A 15052-nucleotide genomic window follows, 5' to 3' on the forward strand; every position below is an offset into this window, starting at 1 on the left:
GTATATTAGTTGTTTTAGTTCTATGATTGCTTTATTATGATGACTTTATTTTCCTTAAAAAGAAAGCGAAGAAAAAGAAAATAGATAATACTGTTGATGTCCTGAATGTCCTGTATTGAGATATACTGTATAAATTTTATCCAGAAATGCAGCCTTTGGGTATCAACTGATGCAATTCTTGAGGAGGATAAGGAACATTTTCTTTGTAAGTAATAAAAATAGATGTAGCTAAATCTAATTTACTGAGTGGGGAAGGAGGTCCATGGGTTAGGGCCCCTCTTAGGTCTTCTTTCTGGACTGCATACAGGCTGCATCCAGCCTTGCAAACCATTAACATTTCCAAGGTTCAAGACATACAAAATGCATATGATCAGTATTTTAAAAACTTCTTTTTTGCTGCTGTTGTGAGTGACACTACCCCTTAAAGGCTTAAGGGTGAATGGAGTTTTTATTTGCAGTTCCAGTTGATATATGTTGCAATGGTTTGTCATGTGTAACCATATTACACCAGTTCCATAAACACAAAAGAGAGGCCATGTAGAAATTTAATTTTGGGTGAAACTTTTTTTATTCATAAAAAAAACAAGCAAGAAAAAAAAAGAGTTCCTAATGTTACTGAGTAGTGTTACCATATGTAACAAAGCTATAGATTATACTCCAAATACTGTATTTGACTTTTCTTAACTGTATTAATTTGATTTTTCTTAAACCTAGATATTTGTAGGTAGGACAATGTTTTTTATTTTGTAGATGGTGGAATGATACCCATAGAAGATGGTTTCGGTGATGATATGCCAGTATCTAAAAATGGACCTCCTGATTTCAGCAATCTCTATGTGAGGACACATTTTCCAGAGACTTGGCTTTGGATCGACACTAAAACTGGGTATAAGATTAGAAGCAAATGGAAACTAATTTACAATTGCTGTTGTTATTTTGTAGGTTTTAGTAGCATTCTGCACTGGTGCTGAAGAATACTGCTTAAAAATGTAGTATTACTTATATTCTACTACCACCTAGAGGCCACAAGTGAGATGGGAGACCCACCAAATGAGGCGTTGTACAACTGCACAAAATAGGACAATGCCTGACTGAAGGCCTTGTAGTTTCAATAGAAACTAGATAAAAATCCTGGAGACAAAAGAAGCTCTCTTCCTTTTACAGATGGGGAGATACAGATAGGGAGACCCAGTCTTTTTCTCTACAGTACCTAAGAAGATGGTGATTACACCCAGAAAGAGAAATCTGTTCCTGTCTGCACCTAATTCAATAAGCAGTTCAAACTGTCAAATGATGGTGAAATCTGACCTGTGTCATGAAGCACAAATCTTGTATTCTTTCACAGCTGAGAAGTTCGGGAAGCAACCATCATCTGGGATTGTTTTAAAGGATCTGTAAAAGTTGATTACATGTAATGTAATTCAATGTAATTACCATCAATTCATGTAATTTAAAGTAATTTAAATCTTTTTTTAATCATTTTGATGCCATCACAAATATTTCTAAATTATTAGGAAGAGAAAAACAGATAATCAGCAGCTTTTCCTGCCAAGAGTTTGGACTTAAGTTTTGATGCATTTTAAACATTCGTGTCCACTTACTGATATCTGTAAATCAATGCTTTTGAAAGTCCGCTCTCCTCTTCTGCCATCAGATCTGACAGAGGCACCACAATGGAAGTCATTGTACCTGATACCATCACATCCTGGGTAGCCAGTGCTTTTGTGATGTCTGAAAACAGTGGACTTGGAGTGACAACTGCTCCAGTGGAGGTACCATGGCAGTTCTCCTTTAAACTCTGCTAACACTGTAGGTTGTTACTGGAAGCTGTGTTTTAGTTCTAACAGCAGCCATCTCCTTATACTAATAAAGTGATTGAGAGGCCATGTGTATTCAAACTGTAAAGAAAACATCATCACTGAAGACATATATGATCCTGTATCTGCCTCCCCTTCCTGCTCATATAAATATCTCAGACATTACACAGATACTTGGGTGCCTGTTTCTGTTGGAGCAGTTATTTTGTTAGAGCACTTTCAGGATAGGCCCACTTCAGAATCTTCGTATGTAGAAAGGGGGAAATGACTGCCTGAGGACAGCGTGTTTCCCTGTTTTCTTGGCTCTGCCAAGAGAGCTTTCCATGAGTTGATAGTGCATACAGGGAGGTTTGCACAGACTAGCTGGGAAGAGGTAGCTAGGATGGGAGAGGCATGATGTCTGCTGGAAAGATCATGCCGCTGCGCTGCTCCACTAACAATTACCCCAGGAGGGAGGACAGGAGAATTGCTTAAAGACTAAATTCTGGCCTCGCTTTCATTTATGTGTCAAAACCAGCCTTGGACTAAACATAGGAGCTTCTTTTTGGGTGACTTAGCTTGAGGAGCAGAGTGGATGCTGAGAGCCAGCGGCAGGATGAGATGATTCTTGCTGCCAAGTTCCCATCTCCTGAGGCTCTTTTTGTGCTTCCAAGTGTTCGAGGAATTTAGCAATTTAAGCTAAATTCAGCACTCCTCAGGTTAGATCTCTAACCTGAGACTCCCAAGGTGCGAGTGCAGTTGTCCTAGGCTCACTCTGTATTCATGGAAACAGCTACTTAGAGAGAGTTATTTAGCCTGTTTAAAATAGGAATTACTTTTTGAAGTCTCATTTAGCCAGTATTTTATACATGTTGAATAATCCTCTGAAGGTAGTTATCTCCTTCCATTCATTATGTAAAGATCCTAGAGAAACTATGTTCCTAACTTGAGACAACTCCACTTAAGTGCCTAAGGTTAGAAAGGTTGAAACTGTGCAGTACTGGGTCATAGATTTCCAACTTGATGCCAGGACTAGTGCAAGCATAGCTTGGAGACAGCCATTTACCCATTTAAGTTCTCTTCCCTCAAATTCTTGGGGAGGGGCAACTTTTGGGATCCAAACTTAGATCTAGGTCCAGATTTCATAGTTGGCTGCTACACCAGACACAGAACATGTGCTTTGAACATCCTGATCATAACTCCACCACAGAATTTGGAGCCTGATCCGGATTTTGCAGCTAAGGCTCCTTTGAGACTGGAATCATGATTCTTGTTTCTTTCACTCAGCTTGGCAGAGATGGGACAGAAAGAGGAATAGTTTTCTGATTCAATCGGTATGAAAAGATGTACTTAGCCTCTCATCCTCAAATTTGAGAAGGCTGCAAGTAGAACAGATGTTGAGAATATTATTTAACTATAATCACCCATGTGCACTGTTCAGTACTTCACCCTCATTGGGATGTTTAGATTGTGCTTAGAGTTCCATATGGCTGAAACATGTTAATCAGTACCGTACAGAGAGGCAAATAAAAGAAATGCATGGAAACTGTAATGGGGAAATAAATAAGTGACATCTGTGTGCTTAATGTCATTTACTGCTTTGCATCTTGTTTTTATTTGACTTCTATTACACAGAGTGTCGATAATTTTACCCTATTGTATTTTATTGTAATATACCTCAATTATTCCTGAGTGTAAAACTTTCGTATTGCAAGAGTTTTAGAGAAAAGCAAACCAAAAAAGACAAAGAAAATAGGTATATAGGGAAAACCTCGACTAAGAACTAACCAAAAATTCTCCCTCAGAACTTCTCTGATGTCTAATATCTAAAGAAGTTTTTTACACTGAAAACTTTAGCAAACAACTTTTCAAAGTTTTAAAGAGAAAACATTGGAATATTTGCTAGCTGGAAAGAAAGCTGAGGGGTTTTTGGATCTGAAACTCAAAACACTTGGAAGAATTTTTTTAATGAAAACCAGATTAAAACCATTTTTAGTTGACATTTCAATAATAAAGGATATCATGCTTCAGCCATTCTTATTGTACAGATGTTCATAAACAGTGAAATTTTGATCCCATTCAGCTTGATGAGAGCTTACCACTGACTTCTTAGAGCCAAGACTTCATCCAAAAAACCTCTGTTCACAGATAAAAGTAACTGCTTGCTGGTATATTTATGCAGTTTTTCTTTTAACTAAGAAAAGATGTATTTTTAGAAATATAACTACAGAAGTTATGCCAAGATAAATCTTACAAAATAACACATCATTCTAAGGTGTTGGTGAATTACAGAATTTGGGAGAGTTAGTTATTTTGTATTCCACCATGCATTTCTGATTGACATGGAGATAGGCAACTGACAGATTCTTAACCATCCATTACTTGTGCACTCAAACCAGTTCACAATTACCTTAATGAGATCTCAGGACAGATCACAACTTCCAAACTTGCCAGATGATAGACTCTTAGTCCCAGTTCAGGTGCCTCTGTTGGAACTTGCCCTGTCAAAGCTGTCAGCAGCTCTCATCTGAACGGCGCCGCTGAGTTCCCACAAAAGTGCTAATGACCAGAAGCATCTTTGGCTTCTGCTTCAGCCCTGCAGTAATACATTTTGTTAACTATAGAGTACAAGCAAACATACTTTGTCATCTGAATTTAAAAGTGATCAGAAGACAAGTGGTGTAGCCATTTTCTTGCTAGTATCTGATGTCAGGGGTTAACTGCTGATTTTGTTTTGCAGCTAGAAGCTTTTCAACCTTTCTTCATTTTCCTGAACCTTCCATACTCTGTCATCAGAGGAGAGCAGTTCATTTTGGAAGTGAACATCTTTAATTATTTGAAAGAAGAAGCTGAGGTAAAATAACAGTCTCTTTGTACTTGAATGTTACTAGACACTGCAGGGTTTTCATCACCAGTGGAGACCACGTCTTTCTCTTGTGAGAACTTTAATACTTTCTTCAGTGGGCAAACCATAAAGCAATTTCTCTATACACAAAAAAGGTGGCAGCTTATGAAAGCTGTTTTTAAAAATTAACACTTTGTATTGCAAATGTTACTGTATTTACAGGTTACTGTGATCCTTAATATGAATGATGCTTTTGAAATTATTCTAACATCCAATGAAATAAATGCTACAGAAAATCAACAGTCTATATCTGTACCAAGTGAAGATGGGAAAACTGTTCAATTCCCAATTAAGCCGAAACAGCTGGGAGAGATTCCCGTCAAAGTGACAGCAATATCGTCTGCTGCTTCTGATGCTATCATCCAGAAAGTTTTAGTAAAGGTAAACAGTCTGCAGCTTGGCTTGTTCCTGAAATAAATTGTTCCCTAAAATAGACAACAGAGTACAGCAAAAAGGCAAACCAATTTACTTGTCTGCCTCTTGCTTTATAAGGTTGGTTTTGGGTCAGGTGGCTTTAAGTAGAAAACACTTCTTTTAAAATAATTTCTCCTTTAAAATTCTTCAGATCCCTTTCCAAGAATGAACACATAGATCTGTTCTACAACAGATAGTATGTCAAATACTTCTGAAAGCAAGGTGAAACCTATTTGCGCATCAGTGAACCCCTGGTGCTACAGCTAGCTTAATAATCTGTGGAGAGTGAACCAAATAACTATGTTATGTGTAAGTGCAATCAATTTTGCCATACACCTGGCTTTAGTTCAAAGCCTATTTTATATGAACATTTCTGTATTTTGCTAGTGGTGGAAAATTAGCCCCCAGACTTTCTGATAAACCAGAAACTGCCTAACTTTGGACATCTAAGTTTGATTCATGTTAGGCTCCATTTCAGTGGAAGGTGGTAGACATTTGTACATCTCATCCTAAAATAAATGCTTAATATCATAGAATCAGAGAATGGTTGAGGTTGGAAGGGAGTAGTCCAACCTTCCTACTCAGGGCAGGATCAACTACAGCAGGATGCCCAGAACCATGTACAGTCAGGTTATTCCAGTGTCTGAACACCCTCACAGTTAAAAAAGTATGCTTTTATGTTTAAAAGGAAATCCCTTTATTTCAATTTATGTGCATTGCCTCCCATTCTGCTATTGGGCACCACTGAGAAGAGCCTAGCTCCATCTGCTTTACACCCTCCCTTCAGGTATTTGTACACATTCATGAGGTCCCCCTGAGCCTTCTCTTCTTCAGGCTGAACAGGGCCAGCTTTCTCAGCCTCTCCTTAGACTGCTTAAAACCACTGCCCCACAGGGTTGTGAGCTGTTTTCAGGTGGAGCCACTTACTGCCCTTTCTGTTGAAGTTCAGTTGTTGTGCAGAAGAGAATAAAAGCCTGTTAGACTAAGGTGTAGGCTGAGGAAAGAAACTAATTTATTTTCTCTGCTTCAAGGACAATTTTTGTCAAGGGATTTTGCATGCATGAGGAAACAAAACCTTTATGGTCATGTACCTAATTTCAGTTTAAGTCCTCCTTGTATGACAGGCTGTAGGACTGCAGACAGCACAAAAAGTACCACCTCCAGCCTCGGCATGTGCTTGGCCATGGAGCTCCGTGCTTGGCATGGAGCTCACTGGAATCAGAGATGCTCTCATTGACTTTGCGGGTCTATTTTTGTAGTTGACACGTGGTATCGAGAAGCAAATAGTGGAGGTAGGTCTTTATAAGAAAAACATTTCTGTGTCAGTTTGGATGGGCCAATACCTCAGGTTCTTGATGTATTAGCAAGCACCACAAAATACCTGATAGCGTTTTAGATCCCTCATTACAGTAAGCACACAACTCCTGTCCTAAAAGCAACAAATTGTTGGAGATTACAATAATCCTGTCTTTATTTTGATAGGCTGAAGGATTGGAACAGACGTATTCTCAGACAGTCCTTTTGGATTTGACTGGGAATAAACCACAAGCAGTGTCAAAAACTTTGGATTTCACTTTTCCTTCTGATGTTGTAAGTGGCAGTGAGAGAGTGCAGGTCACTGCTGTTGGTAAGACTATCTTATTCTGTTTCCATCTTTATTATTTACTGGTCAGCTTATTTTTATTTTAAATATTTTTTTGCCTGCTGGGCTTTTGTTGAACTTGGTATCTAAGATATATGTGTCCATAATCCAGCTGCTGGCATCTTCTGCACTGCAGGCATAGGTGGTTTTTGAAGAACAGAGCAGTTGCCAGTAGTAACTAGAAGTGGTAAACTCTGTCAAGTAGGGCAGGGAGGCTGATGTGTAATAACCTGAGCTACCCTAGCAGGATTTGCCAGAGCTGCTCTCAGAGCCTCTGCTGAAGGACCCTCACAAGATTTTGCCCAGTATGGCTGTTGCCTTACAGGTTTTTAGGGAAGTGCATTAATTTTTATTTAATTGCTATATTAATAGGTTGAATCATTAATTCAGAATAATTTACCATCATGCATTAGACTAAGCATAGGAAGACCTTATGGATGGAGTATGTTATTACTTTAATTCCTTTAATTTATGATATCATGGTATTGACTATCCATTTTCAGAGTTAGAGAGAGAGTCGGATTTTAATAAGGAAGGTCCTGCAAAGTTTGCTAGTATCTTGTTTTAATTCTGCTTGTATGCAGAATAAAAACTAAAACCCGACTGATTATTGTTTCTTGTGACACCTAGGCTTTGATAACTGTGGGTGAGAGAAGACATACAGGAAGTTTCAAATATGTACCATTACTGAAATATTTTCCTGGATTAAATATTTTTTTTTCTGTTTTTTTTTTTTTTAATGGTGGTTGTTTGAAATTACTCTGTAGTTGGAAAGGTCTGTGGGGGGACGGGTCAGTGGGCACAAAGTTGATCAGAAGATGAAGTATCTTTTCTGCCTGGTTAGTGGTGTTCAGTACAAATGTTCCTAATGTATTATATTTTCTCCCAGTTTAGATGATACCACCCTTTATGTGTGAGGTATGCATTTATTTGCAATAAGCTTTAATTTATTTTCATTAAATTTTATCTTTCAGGTGATTTACTTGGGCCTTCTATCAACGGTTTGTCATCATTGATTAAGATGCCTTATGGCTGCGGTGAACAGAATATGATCAATTTTGCACCAAATGTTTATGTTTTGCAATACCTGACTAAAACCAGGCAGCTGAGAGAGGATATTAAATCAAAAGCTGTATCATTTATGAGAAAAGGTCTGTATGCTTAAAGGAAAGGTGTTAGATGTTTAAGAACTCTTACTAGTGAAAAGATGCCTGTGACTCTGCATTTGGTATTTGAAGTACTGCTCTGTCGGTGTCATGAGAACTGGAAGAAAAGCCCATCTTCTCTTTCTTTTCCTCTTTCTTCTGGGCTGACAGAATTAAAGAGCAAATTATTTTGTTTACAAGGGCAAGTTTGCTCAGAAAAAACATGTTGTTTTTATATAGTTACTTTTTTTCAGATGAAAAATGCATTTTAGAAGGTAATTCATATGGATTGCCTAGGTGGTTGTTATTTCTCCTTTGATAAAACTGTGTGTGAGCAAACATTTCTGACTTCTGCTTGAGGCACGGAGGTTGAAAATTAGTCAGTGGGCAGAGTGAACCATATTCATCCCATGTGTGTATCTGTCTTCAGTGACACCAACCCCATCCTGCCATGTCCTTGTAGAGCTCAAGGAGTGGCGTTTGCTCTGGTGGCTGGCTTTCACCCACCCCAGTTTTAGACTTGGTCAGAAGTGAACTCTGTGCTGGAAGTCAAAAGCTGGAAAATTTTAGTTGGAAATTGTTGTATATTTTAATTGGGAAATACTCCAGGGCATCACAAAGTGTGGAGAACATAGTTGCACTATGCTTCTCTGTGCCTTTTGGATCAGACAGTGTCTAACTGCGATGTACCATGCTCACCACATGTCAGTTTGCATGCTGAGAGCCTGGTTCATAGAGAGGAATGAGACCATCCTCATGTGAGCTACACCCCTACTAAGGCACCATGATGACATTTTCAAATTTTGTTTACTCTCTGTAAGTCTTTATTTTTTTTTTTGGTGTTTGATTTTTTTTTTAAAGTTGTTGACATTTCCCTTGGAAAAGACACAGCTCAAAATAAATTTTCCTTTCGTCAAGAACCCGGTTTTCTGTCAAAAGCAGTTAGATGATTTTTTTAAACCCTTCCTACTACATGGTTTAGTTGAAAAGTAAGGCAAGGGGGAAGAAATATGTTATGTAAACAGCTACTCTGAAGTTTGTAAGCAATCTACCACTCTTTGAAGCCTGAGTTTTGCTACCATAATTTTCTGAAGTTTTCCAGTAACAGATTTATTAAAGTTATTTCAAAGCAAGTGAAAATTACAGGATTAAATGTCACTTATATACAAAGCATTGTGTTACTTAACTTGTTCCTGGGGCTTTGAATTTAGGTACATGTTTTTAACACTGTAGTAGCCAAAACAGTAAGTATGCTGAAATATTTGTAACATTAAGATAGAAAAGAACCACAATCTAAAAAATATTCTGTTTTTTTTTGCTTTATTTTAACAATTTATTTCAGTTGTTGCACTGATTTTTTAAAAATATAATCTTAAAGTTGAAATTTATATTTAGTTTGAGATGTAACTTTTATAAGCTCAGTTTTTGAAAGGATTGTCATAAAGTTTAATTTAAAACAGACTTTTTCACATGTCAGAATTCACTAAATATTTGAAAAAGTGACCTCATAACCTGAAGTAAATATAATTAATTTTAAGGCTAAATGCTTGTGAGAAGAAGAGATCCTATAGCTAGCAGAGACAGCTATGTGATCTTTCTTTAGCAGTTTTTATTTACCTAGAACAAAGGCAAAGCAAAAGAAAAGTTGCCTTTTAAAAAAAATTCCTTCATTTGTGGGAATGACAGATCCCATCTTGAAATCACTTCTTCAGAAATAAAAATAATCCTGGTTGGTCTGAAAACTTTGGTGCTAGACCCAAAGCAAGCAATGAGTTTGAGCAATATTTCCAAGCTGTTTGAAATGTGAGACCCTTTAGTCTTTCACATATTTCTGAAGTCCTTTCCATCCTGATGCACTCCTCTTTCAGCCTTGCTCAGCAAGCCTCCTACATCTCTTGGGTTCCAGCCAGTCCTCTGAGAGTACTAGTGTACATCTTCATAATAGGATCCTTCTTTTCCTTGCCTTTCCACTTGTATGTGTTGACATTTGAAGTATCATTTTTCGTGTCTGATTGAGTGTCCGTTGGAACGAACACGGTGGTTCACAGCCCCCAGATCTCCTGTTCCAGCATTTCTGCAGGCTTCCCCGTGTTAGATACGCTCGTGTTTGGAGACTTTTGCGTGACTGCAACGGGGCTGGCGTTGAGAAGAAAGCAAGCAGACTATAGGAAATAGCCGAGTGATCGCTCCGTCCTCCCTCTGGTTCTGCTCATCTTTCTGATCCCTCCCAATCTTAACAAATTCTGACATAAATTTATCCCTGTGTAACAGCTGCTCAGCAGTCTTTGTTAAGCAGGCTGTTGGTCTTAGTTTAGTGCTTTTACACTACCAGCAGGGTGGTAATTATAGTCCTTATTGCTGTATATTGCCTGTGCTGCAAAGAAGCAGAAGACCTCAGTTTTCAGGCCTCGCAGTCAGATACTTCTGAAGAGGAAGCAATCTATTTGTATATATACATATATTCATGTTCCGCATAGCACATTATTTTGAGGCTTGAACTTTGACAGTGACTTTTGCTTTCCTTGGTGAGAAATGCCACTCATTCCTTCTTTTTTCCTCCCACTCAAGAGTGCTTGACTCCTCAAGACCATTAACTGAGGTGCAGATTTGTCTGTATGGGAAAGATTCACCAGATTTAATCATGTAATTAACCACTGTTGTTTTGCTGAATACATTATAAAACCCCTATATTTAAGTGGAAATTGTAATTTCAAACTCTTCTAAAGAGGCAAAAACTAAACCTGATGCTACTGGGATAAGAGTTTATATGAGAAGGTGCACTGGTATACTGTAGCAGTTCAGATTCACATCTTTATATCTATATCTCTTCTATTATAGAGAGACCCTGACTAGGATTTCATCTTACACTGTAACTTGGATTGAGGGACCAGGCCATTTGCTCCTCAGTAATTAAGGCTGTGGTTCAGTCACTACGTATCTATATTCAGGATAGTATGTAAGTGGGTGATTAATCCTTTATCAGTGAAAGAAAGGAACATTTTGCAGGATGTCGTGGTTTAACCCCAGCTGGCAACTAAGCACCACACAGCTGCTCGCTCACTCCCCCTCGGTGGGATGAAGGAGAGAATTGGAAGAGTAAAAGTCAAAAAACTCGTGGGTTGAGATAAAGACAGTTTAATAGGGAAAGCAAAAGCCGCACAAGCAAAGCAAAGCAAGGAATTCATTCACTCCTTCCCATGGGCAGGCAGGTGTTCAGCCATCTCCAGGAAAGCAGGGCTCCATCACGCGTAACGGTTACTTGGGAAGACAAACGCCATCACTCCGAACGTCTCCCCTTCCTTTTTCTTCCCCAGCTTTCTATGCTGAGCATGATGCCATATGGTATGGAGTATCCCTTTGGTCAGTTGGGGTCAGCTGTCCCAGCTGTGTCCCCTCCCAGCTTCTTGTGCACCCCCAGCCTACTCGCTGGTGGGGTGGGGTGAGAAGCAGAAAAGGCCTTGACTGTGTGTAAGCACTGCTCAGCAGTAACGAAAACATCCCTGTGTTATCAACACTGTTTTCAGCACAAGTCCAAAACATAGCCCCATACTAGCTACTATGAAGAAATTAACTCTATCCCAGCCAAAACCAGCACACAGGGGAACGGTTGTAGTTGGGTGGACATCATGGGACATATTTGTAAATTCATTCATTTGTGATGGTTGCCTGAGGGTTTTCCTTCTGCCTGGCTGATTCAGTATTGTGTCTGTATCTGTCAGGTGTTAGACTAATGAATATACTTTCTTAATTATAATAGCCAAAATAGTAAAGCCAAGGAAAAAGACAAGGTGGTGGGAAAAAAGAAAAGGTGTCTTGTGAAATGCTATAAATAGATACAATTATTGTTCTCGATACACAAATGGCAAGCAAAATGTAAGGGAAGGAGGGCTTTAGATATCAGAAACTACAGTGAGTAGCATCTCATAGGAAGCTCTTAATTTCTAACATTAACGAACATTGGTTCTGCACTGAAGTCAGCTCTTAAGTAAGAATGCTGCTGGTGGTCGTGAGCAGCTGGTGAGCCCTTGGGGCCCTTTTATTGTAGATGTTCAGCAGTCAGGAGAAAGCTGCACTTATTCTGGATACTGAAAAATCTTCAGATACATTTTAAATGAATCTTTCTCAGGATTTCAGGATCTTCAGGTCTTTTGAAAATTTTCATGTGTTTTAGAACAGCCTCTTCCAGCACGCTTTTTCTGATAGGTAGTCCTTTGATTTGGCAAAAGCAAGCTGCTGAAAGGGTCAGTTTTTCAGCAGCATTTGTAGCTTTGCTGTACTCTTGCCCTTCCAGTTGGAAAATACTTCATTTTTGCTTGTCCTTCCTTCTGCTGGAAAGATAGAACGTTTCTGTAGGTGCACAGCTCCAGCTCCCCAAAGCGACAAAGCACTGAACTATAGCTGCTACTCTGCTCTGCGCTCGCTGCTGTGCTCCTGGAGCCACCGAGTTAAGCAGGAGCGTGTCTCTCTGCACCGTGCTGTCGTGGTTGGGTGGCAGATGAGCGGGAGCAGGAGCTTCTGCTTCTGCTTTTGTAGATGGATCCTTCGTGTTACTGCTGCCCACTTTCTCATCTTTTGCGCAGTTTTGTGTGTTCCTACATATTTGGGAGATTTTTTTATGAAATACGAGCTCAAGTTCTGCCCTTCTCAGCCCTAGAAAGTGTCTTGCTTCACATCAGCAGTTAGTTTGTGCTGGAACCCGCATGAGAGGAAAGTGTTCAATACCTGTCTCTGCTTTTCCACTTCAGGCTACCAGAGAGAGCTGCTTTTCCAGAGGGATGATGGCTCTTTTAGTGCTTTTGGAAATGAAGATCCCTCTGGGAGCACATGGTAAGTAGTTCTGCCAGATTCACTGAGGAATTTGAGTATTTTAGATATTTTTCCTGTGACTAAAAATTTTTTGTGAAGCTGGTAAAAATTTCCAGCTGTATTAGCCTTCTGCCTGGTTTTCATTAGGTGTTTAGGCCAACTCTAAGGTCATTCTGCTGGATAACATGCTGTCAAAGCCATTATTAGGGCAAGGCTTTTTAATTTTGCAAAAGATGAATGATGAATTATTTCAGCCAGGGGAATAGCTTGGTCTGAATTTTTTTCTGTAGCTTTCCTCAAAGGAATGAAGAATAATAATTAAATGACTTATTCTTGCAGTTGACTGAAACCATTTAGGGCTATGTGATCATCATTGCTTCAAACAGATTTTCAGTTCTCTCCATAATGGAGGCAGTTCCTAGGGGGTGAGCAGAGTTACTGGTGGTAAAAATTTGTCCTGCTTACCTCTCTTACACCTCCTTTTTTTGAGACTGTAAATACAGCTGAAAAAGCCTTTTCAGTGCTGAATTTCACCCTGACAAGCATAGTGAGCACAGTAGTGGAAGCCAGATAGATAACAGAGACGAGTTCCAGCACTTGGTTCAGCTAATCCACGTTCAGTTAGTTTAAATATACGTACATATATCAGTACACACTGCTGACTTTAAATAGAACCATCCCAGTTACTATGCCACTGATTGAGTCACTCCTTCTGGAGTCAGTGATCATCTTTCATTGATGTCAGCAGGAGTTGCCTTAGACTCAGTATTGATGGATTGGAAAATTAAGATAATTTATCTGTACTGGCAACTCTGGTACTTAAATAGTGCAGTGACAGGTTACATGAATGCACATTTGGCAAAGAAGGAAGTCAAAGCAGAACTTGGGATTATTAATTAGTAAAACAACAAAGGTTGTTTCGATGATATAATTACAGGGATATTACAGGGATAATAATGATAATTAACATCACACTCATAACTGCATTACTTTGTAAACTATGATTTTTGCCACTTTAGCCTAGCGGCAGAAGGCAGGAGAGCAACATTTGAATAAAGATAAACATGTGCTGGCAGACTTGGAGTCTATACTCTGTATTTATTTTTGAAACATAACAGCTGCAAAAGGGATGATCTTTAGGAACAAGGACATAGCTTCATTTTTTGGTGGATTAAGCTTAGTCTGCTTGCTTGTCTGGGTGAGGCATGTATTTTCCTCTATGCTTGGGAGGTGTGTGTAGAACACCTTATGCATCACATTATTCTTACATCATCTTAAACAGAAGAAGCTGTAATATGTTGCTAATTTTGTCATATTTGATTAACCTTTTTTCCAAGGTTATCAGCTTTTGTATTAAGATGTTTCCTTCAAGCTCGTCCATTCATAGATATTGACCAAGATGTACTCATGGATACAGCTAAATGGATTGTCCGGCATCAGAAATTAAATGGAGAATTTCATGAGCCTGGGAAAGTGTTACACAGTGATCTTCAAGGAGGCACCAATAATCCAGTCACTCTCACAGCTTACATCATGTCATCCCTCCTAGGGTTCCCAGATAAACAGGTATTGGAATTCATAAATAGAATTCATAGTTACTGGAACATTTCATAAGTTGTCATACTACCTGGCAAACACTTGGTAGTTTGAGGAAATAGAAGGACATCTGAACAGAGACAAAATTTAACCTGGTTTTGTTAAACTTCCCGGTACTTCAGCTTATCTACCTGAGACAATACAAAGTTGTGCTGTTAGGCCCTTCAATTTTATGTGCCTCTGCAAAATCTAAAGGCAGTTGCTTTTACCAAGAATATTCTCGTGGCTTTAGTCGAAGAACTTGCAAAGAAATTTATGGGGGGAACTATCCTTAGAGATAAGGATTAAGTCATTCCAGTTGATTTCACTGAGATTACTCACATTCATAAAAGACAGTGCCAGGTCAAAAGCTTTGCCTTTGAGGTTCATACCTGTGACTCTGAAAGAGATCTTCAGTATTTCTTGGTTGTTGTTTGGTGATAGCAATGTTTCTACTTCTGTACAAATTTTTCTTTTAAATTGTAATATTTCAATATTATTTTGAGATATATGAGATAATATAATATATGATTATATTAATATAATCACTGTACATTCTTCAATATGATCTTCATTTCCAGCATGTTTATGTCATCAAGAGTGCTACAAACTTTCTGGAAGATAAATTAGAAGAAGGCATTTCAGATAATTACACTTTGGCACTTGTGACATATGCATTGTCCTGCGCAAAAAGTACAAAAGCAAAGGAAGCACTGAATATACTGAACCAGAGGGCAGAACACCAAGGTATTGCACAGTTGTATAGATG

The 15052-nt window shown here is 38.7% G+C and overlaps 1 protein-coding gene across 1 annotated transcript in view; it reads left to right on the forward strand.

Annotated features, from left to right (window-relative positions):
* Positions 1 to 15052, forward strand: part of CD109 (CD109 molecule) — an 83916-nt gene that overhangs the window by 43831 nt on the left and 25033 nt on the right. Inside the window, exons 17-26 of the mRNA XM_075498196.1 lie at positions 145 to 205; positions 751 to 886; positions 1655 to 1772; positions 4537 to 4650; positions 4864 to 5082; positions 6598 to 6742; positions 7732 to 7908; positions 12648 to 12729; positions 14046 to 14274; positions 14865 to 15030. Coding sequence (XP_075354311.1) covers positions 145 to 205; positions 751 to 886; positions 1655 to 1772; positions 4537 to 4650; positions 4864 to 5082; positions 6598 to 6742; positions 7732 to 7908; positions 12648 to 12729; positions 14046 to 14274; positions 14865 to 15030 — 1447 coding nt within the window. The remainder of the gene's footprint in view (positions 1 to 144; positions 206 to 750; positions 887 to 1654; positions 1773 to 4536; positions 4651 to 4863; positions 5083 to 6597; positions 6743 to 7731; positions 7909 to 12647; positions 12730 to 14045; positions 14275 to 14864; positions 15031 to 15052) is intronic.

This window comes from Mycteria americana, chromosome 3 (genome assembly GCF_035582795.1).
Source record: "Mycteria americana isolate JAX WOST 10 ecotype Jacksonville Zoo and Gardens chromosome 3, USCA_MyAme_1.0, whole genome shotgun sequence".
NCBI classification, from domain to species: Eukaryota; Metazoa; Chordata; class Aves; order Ciconiiformes; family Ciconiidae; genus Mycteria; species Mycteria americana.